Genomic DNA, 12,802 nt, shown 5'->3' with positions numbered 1-12,802 from the left:
TAATGTTTGAGATTTTAGCTCAAAAAACAAAAGTAATCAAATGAATTTGGTCTTTTATCATTTATTATTAATTTTGTAAATAACTGTCTTTCTCTCTCTAACAACGACAAAGCTTTCAATTTCCTGCAAGACCAGACAAAGGTTAACAAGAAGGAAATTATCGTAAGATACGATAGATTGTTTACTTATCGCGAGAAGTTAATAATATCGCGGGGCCCACAAGGATTCAACTTGGGCCAGGGTTAAATTAATTAAATAAATAAATATTGACCAGAGGATCTGGTCCGTACACGTAAGCGCTCAGATTGCGTACACGTCACGCGCCGCGTGTGTTTTGAAAAAATTTTGTTCGTTAGGAGTATGATGTGGACGCATGCAACAAAAAAAAAAAAAAACCACCGCACGGGTGGGCATAGACGCCACGTCACGAAATCTCTGTCGCTTCCTGCCAAATTACCACTTTGCCCATTACACGACAACACACATTTACCCCGTTGACGTGACCATCCACTGCCCAACGGATTCCCACTCATATATATTGCCCGTGACCTTAGACCAACGACTTACACCATTACCCACTCTAATTATTCCTTTTTCTACAAATTTGGAATAATAATTTCATTAATTACTTCTTTACCCCTGTTCGGGTTGTTCGAATAACCTAAAAAATTTGATAAAATCAAATTTTAACACGTATCATTGAGTTATGAAATTATTTGAGCTAAAATTTATTAAAATAAATGAAACGTTTATAAATTGAATTGATTCATGAGTTTTCCTAAAATTAGATTGAAATTAATCGAACCCATTTTAAAATATATGTTTTTTTATTATAATATATTTATTTATTTTTTCTTTCATAATTTTAATTTTAAATATTTATTCAACTTTTTAAAAAATATTTCTTTTTCCAAACCTAAATCAAGTGGTAATTTTTCGTTGAATATTTAAAAATAAATAAATAAATGTTAACCGGCATTTAACATTTATTAAAAATAAATCCAAAAATTTATGATTGAGTTGAATTACTTTTATTATTTAATAAAAAGTATTTTGATTGAAAAATTTACAAACCAAACAGTTGAGTTGGATCTTATTCCAACACAATCACACCTAACCCACAAACACTCGTAATCTCGAAAAAAGGGCAACATTTTTATCATAACGAGATGTTATATTAATTTATTAAAATTTTATAAAGTCTCGAACTTCTAGGCCTCTTGATTGATAGTATGCATGTTTACTAGGAGAACCATAATGGGTGAAAATCGAAATCTAGACCAATGGTACTGAGTCAAAATTAAAAATATAATACTTAAATTAATATGCTAAAAGAAGGAAGTTATTGCGTGGTTACATTAGTATATAATATTAATTCGTGTTATATTATATAATATATAGTTTGTTTGCAATTATACAAGTAGCATTTAAAATAATATACTTTAGGTGGCTTCATTTCAACTTTACATTTTACACGTAGGATAATCCTTTTTTGTATTTATTTTAATGAAAGAAATAAATATTTGTATGTTTTTTGTTTATTTGGGATAAAGGTTGTGGCACGTGTGGTTCTTGGATCACGTGTAAAACACACAAGTTGCTTGATGTTTAAGTAGAGCGGATTGGAAGGAGGATTAGCATGTTGTTGAGATTAATTAATTACATTAATTAAGGATTAGCAGCGGAAATAATACACGAAAATGATTGACCAATTGTCGTGTAACATTGGGATCTTCATAATTATGTTACATTAATATAAGCTAATTAATCAAGATTAAGCTTAATTAATTAATTATGGTGAATGAAAAAGAGGAAGGAGCTGGCACCATCAGACAAGCACAAGCGCCAAAACGGCGACATAAAATGGTGGACGACGCCACGTGAGTGTTGCCCCAATCGCACGTGTGCCTGCCAAATTAAATTATATTAATGTGTTTTTTATTTATTTATTGGGAGTTGCACAAAAGCCCTTCTCTACTTTTAAATTTCAAAACCAACCCCCCAAGACAGAGGGGCCATGGCAATGTTCTCGAAGAATGAGTAGGCTGTAGAAAAAATGTCACCAGGTGCAATAGGCTTGGCTTGGCTTAGCTTAGCTTAAGCTTAGGCTGGACCATGATTTGGTTGCATTTAATTCCTTTGCCCAATCCATGTGCAAAGGTTCCACATTTATGACTCGTTTGGTTATAATAACCCGTTGAAAAGTCTTTCGATCGAAAAGGTAACATAGTTTGTACATCTAACCGAGCAAAATTGTCGGCCAGGTGACCTCTTTGAGTATTATGTTCTCTTTAAAGTTGGGACGTGTAACAGCCCAAACCCTCTGCTAGTAGATAGTTTTTTTTGGACTTTTCCTTTTGTGATTCTCCTCGAGATTTTTAAAACGTGTATGTTAGGGAGAGGTTTCCACACTCTTATAAAGAAAATATAGGATCTCACAATCCACCCCTCTTTAGGGCCTAGCGTCCTCACAACACTCGTTTCCCTCTCCAATCAATGTGGGATCTCACAATCCTCCCCTCGAGCATCCTCGCTGACACTCATTCTCCTCCCCAACTAATGTGAGACTTCACAATCCACCCCTCTTTAGAACTCAGTGTTCTTGCTTGCACTCATTCCTCTCTCCAATCGATGTTGGATCTCAGAATTCTCCCCCCTTCGAGGCCAGTGTTTTCGCTGACACTCATTCTTCTCTCGAACCGATGTGGGATCTCACAATCCACCCCCCTTCAGGACCGAGCATTCTCGCTGATACTTGTTCTCCTTTCCAATCGATGTAGAATCTCACAATCCTCCTTCCTTCAATGCCCAGCGTCCTCGTTGGCACTCATTCTCCTCCCTTCAGGGACCAGCGTTCTCGCTGACACTCGTTCCCCCTCCAATCAATGTAGAATTTCACCGGCAGATCCTCGAGTCATTATCAAGATATAAAGAAAAACATGCATAACATCATAGGCATCAAACTAGATCCAGTTAGACGTTATAGACAGTACTTGCATTTGATGAGACAAACATAGTAAGACAAGAACATGATTGATAAAATGATTGAAAATCCGAGGAAGTGTTTTTCCCAGGAAACAAAGCAGAATTCTGTAGATCATTACACAGTCAGGAAAGGGTAGGCGCAGGCGCTAGGCCAATATGCTTAAGGGACCAGTCTTGTTTGAGGCATCTAGTCGTCCATTCTCACCACTGAGGACGCCATCCATCAATGTCCTACAAAATCATGTTCAACGTTCATCCATTATTTTCTCCAACACACAAATGGCAGCAAGAAATGCATGGGAAGTTCATCCATACCTTCTTCCCATCTTGTCGGAACCCGATTCGTCTGTTAAAATCGTTAATCTTCGAGCTGTTTTGATGAAATCACTGAAGCCACAAGGAAGAACAGTTGATATAAGTTGATAGCAATGCAAGTGAAGATGGTATCAAACTACCAGAATTGTTGATACCTGAATGGTTTGTCTCCAGCTTGTTTCACAGCACCTGTTGCATCTTGATACAAGACATGGCTAAGAATGTCTGGTTTTTCCATTCCAAACATGTAGGCTAGCCTCCTGTATAGTTCTTCGTACGAGCTGATGACTGAAAGGTTGAGCGTTCGACCCACGTCTTCCGACTCCATGAATACCTTGCAGTGACCGATGTCTAGGCCGAGTTCGGTGTCTGACTTGTTTGGAGAAACTTGATGAATGTCACTAGAAGAGCTGCAACAGATTTGCTGTTCAGTAAGTATAGGTTGACCAAAAAGTAAAAACTGATGCTTCTTCTTCACCGAATCGGATCGTTCCAATTTCGGACCGGTCTTTTCCCCGTTAAGCAATGCCGATGAGCTCCGAGTATGGTCTGTATTGGAAATTCTAGAGTGAAAATGAAGCTGCTGAAAACTGGATGGAACCAGCCCCAATTGCAGTTTGTTGTTGAGATGGAAATCTGATAAAGATATTCCAAAGTGAGTATGCCTGGCTCCCTGTATGCCTACAGAAGTGTTATCAGATAAACAACACATGGGACTGCTTGGCCTAAGGGTATTGCTCGAAAACGATGACGACGATGACGACAGCGGGAATTGGCTGTCGAGAGGAATGTCTGGGATCTGTGGCAGTCGAAACTTCTTTCTCGGCGACGAGAATGGTGATAGTTGAATGACGGGCATGTTCGATACGAGCTCGACCAACCATGGGCTAACCCGCTTCACATTTTGTAGCAAATCTGGCTCATCCCATGTCACCTGAAGAATCATAAACCAAAAATTCAAGAACGATCATAAACCAATGTTTTCAAGATGAAGAAATGAACTTCAAGGAGACCTGGAGGAGCCGCCATGGAGAATTAGGCCAGCGGATTGGGTCAGCTACTTGAACAGAGGAAGTGGTTCCCATGAACCAACTGATCCGAGAAGAATCCTCTGTTTCAAATGGCATTTTGAATCTCATACCAGAGCACCATTGGATCCTCATGGCAGCTCGCACCGATGAAGCCTTGACACAGAACTCCGGCGTGCTGGCACGAGGGTAATAAACCACCTCAAATGGCTGCCCACTCGCCGCAAGCGCCGCTGCTTCGATCACTGATTCCGGCCTTACTTTGCCTTTTCCCCTCAAATTCCCACCGCCACCACTGGAACTTACAGACCCTTTTCTACTCAACTTGTTGTTGTCTTCGTCTCTCAGAAACATCGTCAATCCACCACATGGTGGGAAACAATTTCCACCGCCGGGATTCCAGCCATATGGGTGATCGGCGGCACACCCAATTGCCCGTTTGGCTCGCCGGATCCCGACGCAGAGGTCGCCATGTTTGGATCTTAGAAAAACAATAGAATCGCCGGCGACGAGTTTTTTCTGATTCACAAAACTACTCCACCCAGTAGTTAATAAATGCCGGCGAGGTGTTCCCCTGTAAATATGCCGGAACTTCCAAACCACACCGTGAACATCCATAGCAATCACCGTCTGAACCGGCGGATCCGCCGTATAATCCAGTCGCGGAAATATCGTCTCCGCACAGTATCTCGGAACCGAGAATCCACCGCCGTTGTTAGCATCGGATTGGGTCAACGTCTTGGCAAAGGAAGCCGGCTTCTCCATGTTATTATCCGACCCATTACCCCCAAAACCACCCTCTTCCTCGAAATTGAGGTCGTTGTTCGCCAGTGGAACCAAACTTACATTGGCAAAAACTTCATCCGTTTCAGGGTCAGCCAAGAACTTAACGGCGAGCACTCGACAAAGAATAAGAGGCGGGATTCTGAGTGAGGAGGTGAAATCGACGGTGGCCTGAGCGTGCTCGGCGTGGCCCTGAGGGAAGTAGAAAACCTTGGAGTTAATTGCAGGCATCTGGACCATGCCTCCCGCACAGGCATGCCATAGTTGAGGATCTAAGCTTTTCTCTGCTTCTTTCATTTGAATGCCTGAGAAAGGGGAAAAACAGAGAAAACGAATGAGAAACAGAGCTTTTCAAAGCAAAACGACATTATACATTCTGGGTGTTAAATTTCAGAGCTGGCGAAAGAGACTAGAGGAATTAAAGTTAATGAACACAACAGAGAAGGAACAGAATCGGGATTCAATGTTACCTTAAAATCGCCGAAAATACAGCTTCCTTGATTGAAAAGAACGAACAGATTCGCCTATTCGAAGAGTAGCAGAAGAAAAAGAAGAACAGGGGAAGAGCTCAGAGTCTGAATGCGATAATCAAACCCAAAACGCTCAGATTCAGCGTGTTCAGCAGCATAATCAAAATACAACCCAGAAAATGAAATTTCAAAACAAACCCAGATGGAAGAACAGGAAGAAGAAAAGACCCATCCACAGTTCTTGCCGTTAAAGCATTCGAGAGATGCAGTGAAATCGAGGGCGGCGGAAGCGTTGGTTCGTGAAAAAGAAAAGAAACTGAATGGGTAAAGATTGAATGAAGGATGATGATCCGGCGGCGATCTGTGGAATTGAAGGTTGCTGAAATGAGTTTAGATCCCAAATAGTGAGGGGTCTCTCAGGGTTGGAGGAAACGAACAAAATAACCAAACAAACAAAGTGAAAGAAAACAGAGGAAGGAGGAGGAAGGAGGCTCTTTGTTGGATTCGTTTCCTTTCGTATCGCGCGATTACAAGAGAAACGCCACAGTGAATCAACAAGTACGAGACAATTACTGTTTTACCCGCTTCATTTAACCTTTTTTATTTTTATTTTTTTTACTCATAAATTAAAATAATAATCCTCCATGTTTTATGTTACAGTATAGTAGTGACAATCTTATTGAATAATTTTTTTTTATTTATATGTTAATTATAATATAGTTTAATGAACCCGAAAAACTAAAAATATGTATTTTTTTTTTTAGTTTATTGCTCTATATTTGAACTTTGACCTCGAGGATTCTTTTTTGAGTTTATTCTTCTTTACGTTCTTGTGGTGCGTGTGCCCCACCTCATCTATTTTCTCTACGCGCTCTCTGTCTCGATAATTCCATTTATTTCCTTTTTTGTTTTTTTACCCGTTTTAATCATACTTTCAAATATGTCATATTATTTTTTTTAGGAAATTTTCAATATTAATTATGAATTATAAATTATAGAATTGTTGTGTTACAATTAGGTCTTCGAGTTTTCGAGTTCACCAATCAATTTTTTAATATATAAAATTTTTCTATTTAATATTGAAATAGTGAAAATTTTAGATGCAATTTTGATAATGCTACTCTAAATTTATAAAATTTAATAGAGACAACTTAGATTAGCCTTAAACTTGTCTAATAACATCCCAACAAACATTTGACTATTTGAGATTTAAATTTATTTCCTCGAGTAAACCCAAGCGGCTCCTATAGACGGTAACCATTCGAGCTTAGATTAGTTCTAAAAACATCGTTTTCAAACACGTTAAGCCGACCTCTAGAGTCTTGGGTTGACCATTTGAGAGGCAAACTCTCAAAGGGTCGACCAAATGGCTTTGGGTTGAGCTGACCCCAACCTTTAATGCTTCCATCCGAATAGGTCTTAATCATTCGAGCCCTCGATTGCCTACTAGGCCTTGGGGCGTTGAATCTTGCATGGGGTATCCAATCTTCTCAACTTGAGTTTTTATCTAAATTTACGAGACTAAATTGTATCTCAACAAATATTTAGATAAGTTGATAATTTTTATAAGAATTAAAATTAAAATTTTAAATAAGAAAAGAAATTAAATTGAAGAGTCTATTAAGCCTATTTAAGTGGTGCATTTCTAATTTTTGCATTATATTAATTACTTTAAGTATATTATAAAGTGAAAAAAAAAGAAAAAAAAAAGAAATGAGTTCTTGTTACTCCTATTAATATATGTTTTTTCTTTCTTTTTTTGGGTGCATTTATGGGTTTCCTTTTGTTTGTCTCAAAAAAAAAAAAAAAAAAAAAAAAAAAAAAAAAAAAAAAAAAAAAAAAAAAAAAAAAAAAAAAAAAAAGTGAAAATTTGATTGGAAATTTTTACTATTCTTGTGTATTATATGCACTATTTAATTTTAACAATTATTTTAAAATTAACTTTTTATCAATATATTGATTATTTTAGAATTTTACAAATACTGTATTTTGTAATTTTAATTTTGTAAAGTTTCAATGATATTTTCAATAAACTAAAAAAAATGGCTAAAATATGGCAGAGGTAGTTACGTATAGTCGTCGTGAGATCTCACAATCCATCTCCTTTAGAGGTTAGCTTCCTCGATAGCACACTCCTTCAGTATCCAGCTCTGATATTATTTGTAATAGTCCAAGCACATCGCTATAATATATTGTTTGTTTTGGCATGTTACGAATCGTCGTTAGCCTCACAATTTTGGTGTCTTGCTCTGATACATTTGTAATAACTCAAGTTCACTGTTAGTAGATATTGTCTGCTCTAGCCCATTACGTATAATCATCAAATGGTCACGATTCACCCCCTTGGGAGCCAACGTCAACTAGGGAGAAGTTTTCACATCATTATAACGTTAGATCTCACAATCCACCCCCTTGGGAGCCAGTGTCCTTGCTAACACACCATTCCGTGTTTATCTCTAAATTAGTAGATATTGTCTGCTCTAGCCCATTACGTATAATCATCAACATCATAATTTTAAAACGCGTGAATGCGGCGTTTTCGTCTCTAACCAATGTGGTATCTCATAGTATTACACCATAACATATTATCGCACAAAATAGTTTATTAGATGAAGTTAGGAAGCCCTCCAACATTTGATGTAACCCACTAAAAGAAGACAAGATAGGGACAGGGAAGCAAGGTAAGAAGGTGAGTTTATGCAAAGCAATTGGGGAAGTAACAGCAATTAAAGAAGGGAAGGCAGGCGTTTTGGGGAACATGGGATGATACGACGACACCGACAGGCTTTGCGACAGAACAAATTCATGGCCATTAACGCTGTTTGGGATGGGATGGGATGGGATCTGGGAAGAAGGGCTAAAGAAGGAGCTGAAGCTTGCATGCAGCTGCCTGCTGCAGAGAGAGTGTTGGGTGAAGTAGCAACGTCATTACCGACATGTCGCATCACAGCAAGGAATTCGACAAACTTCTTCACAACTATTGCTCAATCCTTGTCTTGTCATCAAAACAGATGATGATGTGGCGCACAACAAACAACCAGTTTTTGGATTTTTATTTTACAAAAAGTAGAAAATTCCATTTAAATTATACCCTGAGAAAATAATGCCTTTTGTATTCCATTGGTATTTTTTCAATTTAAACCGCCTTAAATAAATAATGAACTAAACTCAACTTATGGATTTATTTGAATTCAATCCGAGGATCGAATCATGAAAAAAGTATTAAAAAAAAAAAAACATTTAATTACAGATGAAGAAAAAAGAAAAAACAGAGTCCACAGGTTGAATTGGGCCTAACTAAATTTGCGTGGCCCGCCTACGCCGACAGCTTTACAGACAGCCCTGCAGCTTCCACGCCACTGCCAACCCACGTGATCCAATATTCCCATTCCCATTCCAATTCCACGCTCCTCATCACCCCATACACACAAATTTGGGCGTTATCAATTTTTACACCAAATCACTTTAGCAATACTCAACGCCTCGTTCAACTTCTCCATTTCTATTCATTACATTTACAGAAGCACATTTTTTCTCACGTTTCTATATTGAATATGAAAGAGATCGATAACTAAGATTAAAACAAACGATTTGAAATGAATCTAAACATGACTGAGTATGAACACATGTGAATGAGTACCAAAATGGGGTATTTATTCAAAGAATTTTAAACCATATAAAGATGAACTCCCTGCATATCCCATTTACTTGAATTAAACCACAGAATCCTTGCTTGATTTCTTCACTTCATGGCTTTCTTTATCTCCATAAACTCCTGCTAGAAGAGCTGCTGTTTCCTTGTCTTTTATCTGAAACAAAACCAACCCAGTTCATCAAAATACACTTTTGGAGAACTTTTTAAAACTTTCAAGGCCTTTGGTTAGTGTTTTTTTCAAAGAAAAACAAGAACTTGGAGGTACCTGAGAAGATCCTAGACAGAGGTCACCCTGCTTCTTTTTACTCTCTTGGGTACAAAAATATGAATACAATCCCATCCCACCAATGGCTATTAAAATTCCAATGAGGTTTCTCTCAGTGAAAGGATCGTGAAGGAGAGTATACCCAAAGCCAAGAACAAGGCATGTCTTGAGGTGGCCAAGCACCTGATATGTCACTGGCGACGTCTTTCCGATCACCAGAAATGTGCTGAAGTTGACGGAGACAGATATCAGACATGAAAGGATGATAAAAGCCTGCAGGTTCAATACCACACTCATTTTTCTGTGTCATGAAAGAAGAGTGTAATGAAAGCAGTGGACAGTGACAAACCAGAACTACAGGAGAATACTTGTAGGCAAACACGTTCTTGTTGGTGAGACATTGGTCTAAGAAAGGGCCAGACACGAACAGAATGGCTGCTTGAAATGGAGCTGACTGATACAGCAGCTGTGTTGAAGATACACTCAGTCTCTTTTGAATAGTGTTTGTTAGCTGTTTTAGACATCAAGTTAAGGGGAAAAACTAACATGAAATGGAAGCTTATGAAGATAGAAATGGAAAAGAGTACGAGGAGAATGGATTGTAACAGCCCAAGTTCACCGCTAGTAGATATTGTTTGTTTTGGCTGTTACGTATCGTCGTCAGTCTCACAGTTTTAAAACGCATCTATTAGGGAGAGTTTTCTACACTCTTATAAGAAATGTTTCGTTCCCCTTTTCAACCAATGTGGGATCTCATAATCCACCTCTTTAGGGCCCAGCGTCCTCGCTGGCACATCGCTCGGTGTTTGGCTCTGATACCATTAGTAACAGTCAAGCCCACCGCTAGCAGATATTGTCCATTTTAGCTCGTTACGTATCGCCGTCAGTTTCATGGTTTTGAAACGCGTATGTTAAGGAGAGGTTTCCACACTCTTATAAGAAATGTTTCGTTTCCCTCTTCAACCAATGTGAGATCTCACAATCCAACCCCTTAGAGCCCAGCGTCCTCACTAGCACACTGCTCAGTGTCTCACTCTGATACTATTTGTAACAGTCAAGCCCACCACTAGTAGATATTGTCCACTTTGACCTATTACATATCGCCATCAACCTCACGGATTTAAAACGTGTCTTTAAGAAAAAGGGTTCTACACCCTTATAAGAAATGCTTCTCCTCTCTAACCAATGTAGGATCTCAAAAGGATACAATTTGGCCCACGCATGTTGTCATGATAGCCAAGAGAGAAAGAACAGTTCCCATAAGATTGAGCTGAAGATCAGTGACAGAGGCAATGCCAACTCCAACCAGCAAGAGGAAGAGAGAGAGCCTAATCCTTGAGCTACAACAAGAATCCAAGTGAGAAATTAGCCCTTCTTTGTGATTATGCAGAGGAGAAAAAGTTAGTACCTGAATTGCTTGTTAAGGAAAATAGTCTCTAACATAACAGTGAACGGTATGATTGCAAGTTTTGTCATCTGCAGAGGAAAACAAGAACACACACAATATGTCAGCTTGGCAGAAGAGAAGAATCCAAAGAAATCATAATCAAACTCAACCTGGTAGAATCCAACAGAATTGAATCCTAAGCTCAAGTTGAGAAACCCAATGGAGATACCATTAAGCATCCCAAAGAGCACAACAGTCTTCGTGTCGATGGGTTTGGACTCGAACAAGTTTAAGCGATGAGCCACGTGAAGGGTGCAATATGTGACCATCAAATGCCAACTAGTCAAAGTAGTTGCTGCCACAAACAAAAGTGTCAATTTGAACAAAACTCAACTAATGAAGAAAGAAAGAGATTACACCGACATGACAGTTAATGTGATAGATAATAACATGAAAAGGGAAAAAGTACGTACCGAAAGGGAAGCCGAGGTTGCTCATGAGAGCTTTGTTACAGATAACAATGGAGACAGAAGAAGCTACTGATAGGAAGAGTGCTCCAATGACACCCAATTGGAAGCTTGAGATTTCTCCCATTTGTGATGAAAATGGTTGAAAGAAACAAAGAAGCAAACAATCAAAGAACAAACAAGTCTGCGTTGAAGATCTGAGAGGTGCTAGAAGTTCATTGAATATGCGTTTATGGGCGACAAGTTTAGATTGTCACAGAGAGATGGAAAGCTTGAAGAAGAATTATAGGATTATGGTGGGTTATATTTTTGGTGGGAAATGAAAGGTTGGTTGGTGCCTACCGTTTAAAGAATGAAGATTCCATTAAATTAATTTTGGTTTTCAGATGGCGGAGTTTGGAGAAGGCCTCCTTATGATTTGACTCCCACTGCAAGCAAAGCCTCAACCTCAACCTCAACCTCAAGGCCTCCATTTTCAAACTATTCTGAAATGACTAACACACCCCTCACCTCAAGAGATTTGACTTTACATTACACTCAATTTCTTTCCTTTCTTCATTCATTTATATCCACCACCACTGTAAATCCTTTTTTTTTTTACCATTTTTCACCGAACATAGGCTGTGTTGTTGGGAATCGAGATGAGATGCGACATTACATCTGAAGGACTTTGGCCTAAAGTAGAGGCAAGGTCAAGCTGGAAGACTTAGCCTAGAGTAGGGATGAGTCGGCTAGAATAGCAAGCAAATAAGCATGCATGCACGAGCATGTATGACTAAATAAACTTAGTTTTCGCATGAATTGTGTTCAGTTAGCAAAGTCAGCGAGGTTCTCTATAGCCGAATACAACTTTTTAATATTGAGTCTTAGTAGACAAGGAAGGATGGTGAACTGAACATTCACTTGTGGAAGAGAGAGAGAGAGAGAGAGAGAGAAAGAGATAGGTGTCTAGAAATGCAAGCAAAAGGAGTTTGGGTTTTCTGGAAACTCCATTATTGTTAGGTGAGGACCTTGGATCTTACTCCAAAGCTAATTCCTTTCAATATCTCCCACCATACATAGCATTGTTAAGCCTCTAAGGAAGGGTGCTCTTATTTTGGTTTCAAGCTCAGTTATTGAATCCCACACAGAATTAAACCCAAAAGGGATCCAAAATTTGACATCTTATCTAACTCTTTCAAGAAAATAACCTATCTTTCTTATTACATACCGAGGCCGGATTGCTTATTTCCATAATCTGTGAAAGATCGCAAGTAATACATACATACAATATTTGCTCCAATAAAAGAACACAGTGAAAGCCAAGACATAATTTCACAAGTGGTCCACTAAATCCACGTGAATTATGGCGAAAAACTTGGATTATTTTAATTAGATATCATTCGACTTGACATCAATCGTCATCTCTGGTGGTAGATTACTATTCTACTTTAGAATCTCACCAGGA

General features: G+C 38.6%; 2 protein-coding genes across 2 annotated transcripts; both read right to left on the bottom strand.

Moving 5' to 3' along the window:
• Positions 1 to 2,954: 2,954 nt before the first annotated feature.
• LOC111483586 (auxin response factor 18) lies at positions 2,955 to 6,066 on the bottom strand. Its single transcript, XM_023129780.1, has 5 exons — positions 5,582 to 6,066; positions 4,314 to 5,416; positions 3,456 to 4,234; positions 3,301 to 3,372; positions 2,955 to 3,216 (listed from the first exon to the last, which is right to left on the bottom strand). The coding sequence occupies exons 2-5, from the start codon at positions 5,406 to 5,408 to the stop codon at positions 3,132 to 3,134; spliced, it is 2,031 nt and encodes a 676-aa protein (XP_022985548.1). The 5' UTR covers positions 5,409 to 5,416; positions 5,582 to 6,066; the 3' UTR covers positions 2,955 to 3,131.
• A 2,987-nt stretch (positions 6,067 to 9,053) lies between these two features.
• On the bottom strand, positions 9,054 to 12,765 carry LOC111483588 (UDP-xylose transporter 1-like). The gene is made up of 7 exons (XM_023129782.1): positions 11,362 to 12,765; positions 11,059 to 11,243; positions 10,910 to 10,977; positions 10,709 to 10,841; positions 9,851 to 10,012; positions 9,502 to 9,774; positions 9,054 to 9,390 (listed from the first exon to the last, which is right to left on the bottom strand). The coding sequence occupies exons 1-7, from the start codon at positions 11,480 to 11,482 to the stop codon at positions 9,295 to 9,297; spliced, it is 1,038 nt and encodes a 345-aa protein (XP_022985550.1). The 5' UTR covers positions 11,483 to 12,765; the 3' UTR covers positions 9,054 to 9,294.
• Between the last annotated feature and the right edge of the window lie 37 nt (positions 12,766 to 12,802).

The sequence above is a fragment of the Cucurbita maxima genome, unplaced genomic scaffold (assembly GCF_002738345.1).
Source record: "Cucurbita maxima cultivar Rimu unplaced genomic scaffold, Cmax_1.0 Cma_Scf00009, whole genome shotgun sequence".
Lineage (NCBI taxonomy): Eukaryota > Viridiplantae > Streptophyta > Magnoliopsida > Cucurbitales > Cucurbitaceae > Cucurbita > Cucurbita maxima.
Note: the sequence above shows the minus strand (reverse complement) of the source record. Positions and strands in the feature narration are given on the sequence as shown.

Bases quoted from the DNA above. Each gene is read 5' to 3' on its own strand.
- LOC111483586 (XM_023129780.1), bottom strand. From the start codon at position 5,408: ATGAAAGAAGCAGAGAAAAGCTTAGATCCTCAACTATGGCATGCCTGT. The intron at 4,235-4,313 runs GTCTCCTTGAAG...ATGATTCTTCAG, and splicing joins CTCCATGGCGGCTCCTCCAG to GTGACATGGGATGAGCCAGA. The intron at 3,217-3,300 runs GTATGGATGAAC...ATGATTTTGTAG, and splicing joins TCCGACAAGATGGGAAGAAG to GACATTGATGGATGGCGTCC.
- LOC111483588 (XM_023129782.1), bottom strand. From the start codon at position 11,482: ATGGGAGAAATCTCAAGCTTCCAATTGGGTGTCATTGGAGCACTCTTC. The intron at 10,013-10,708 runs GTATCCTTTTGA...TGTCTAAAACAG, and splicing joins CAACATGCGTGGGCCAAATT to CTAACAAACACTATTCAAAA. The intron at 9,775-9,850 runs GTTTGTCACTGT...TTGAACCTGCAG, and splicing joins AGTATTCTCCTGTAGTTCTG to GCTTTTATCATCCTTTCATG.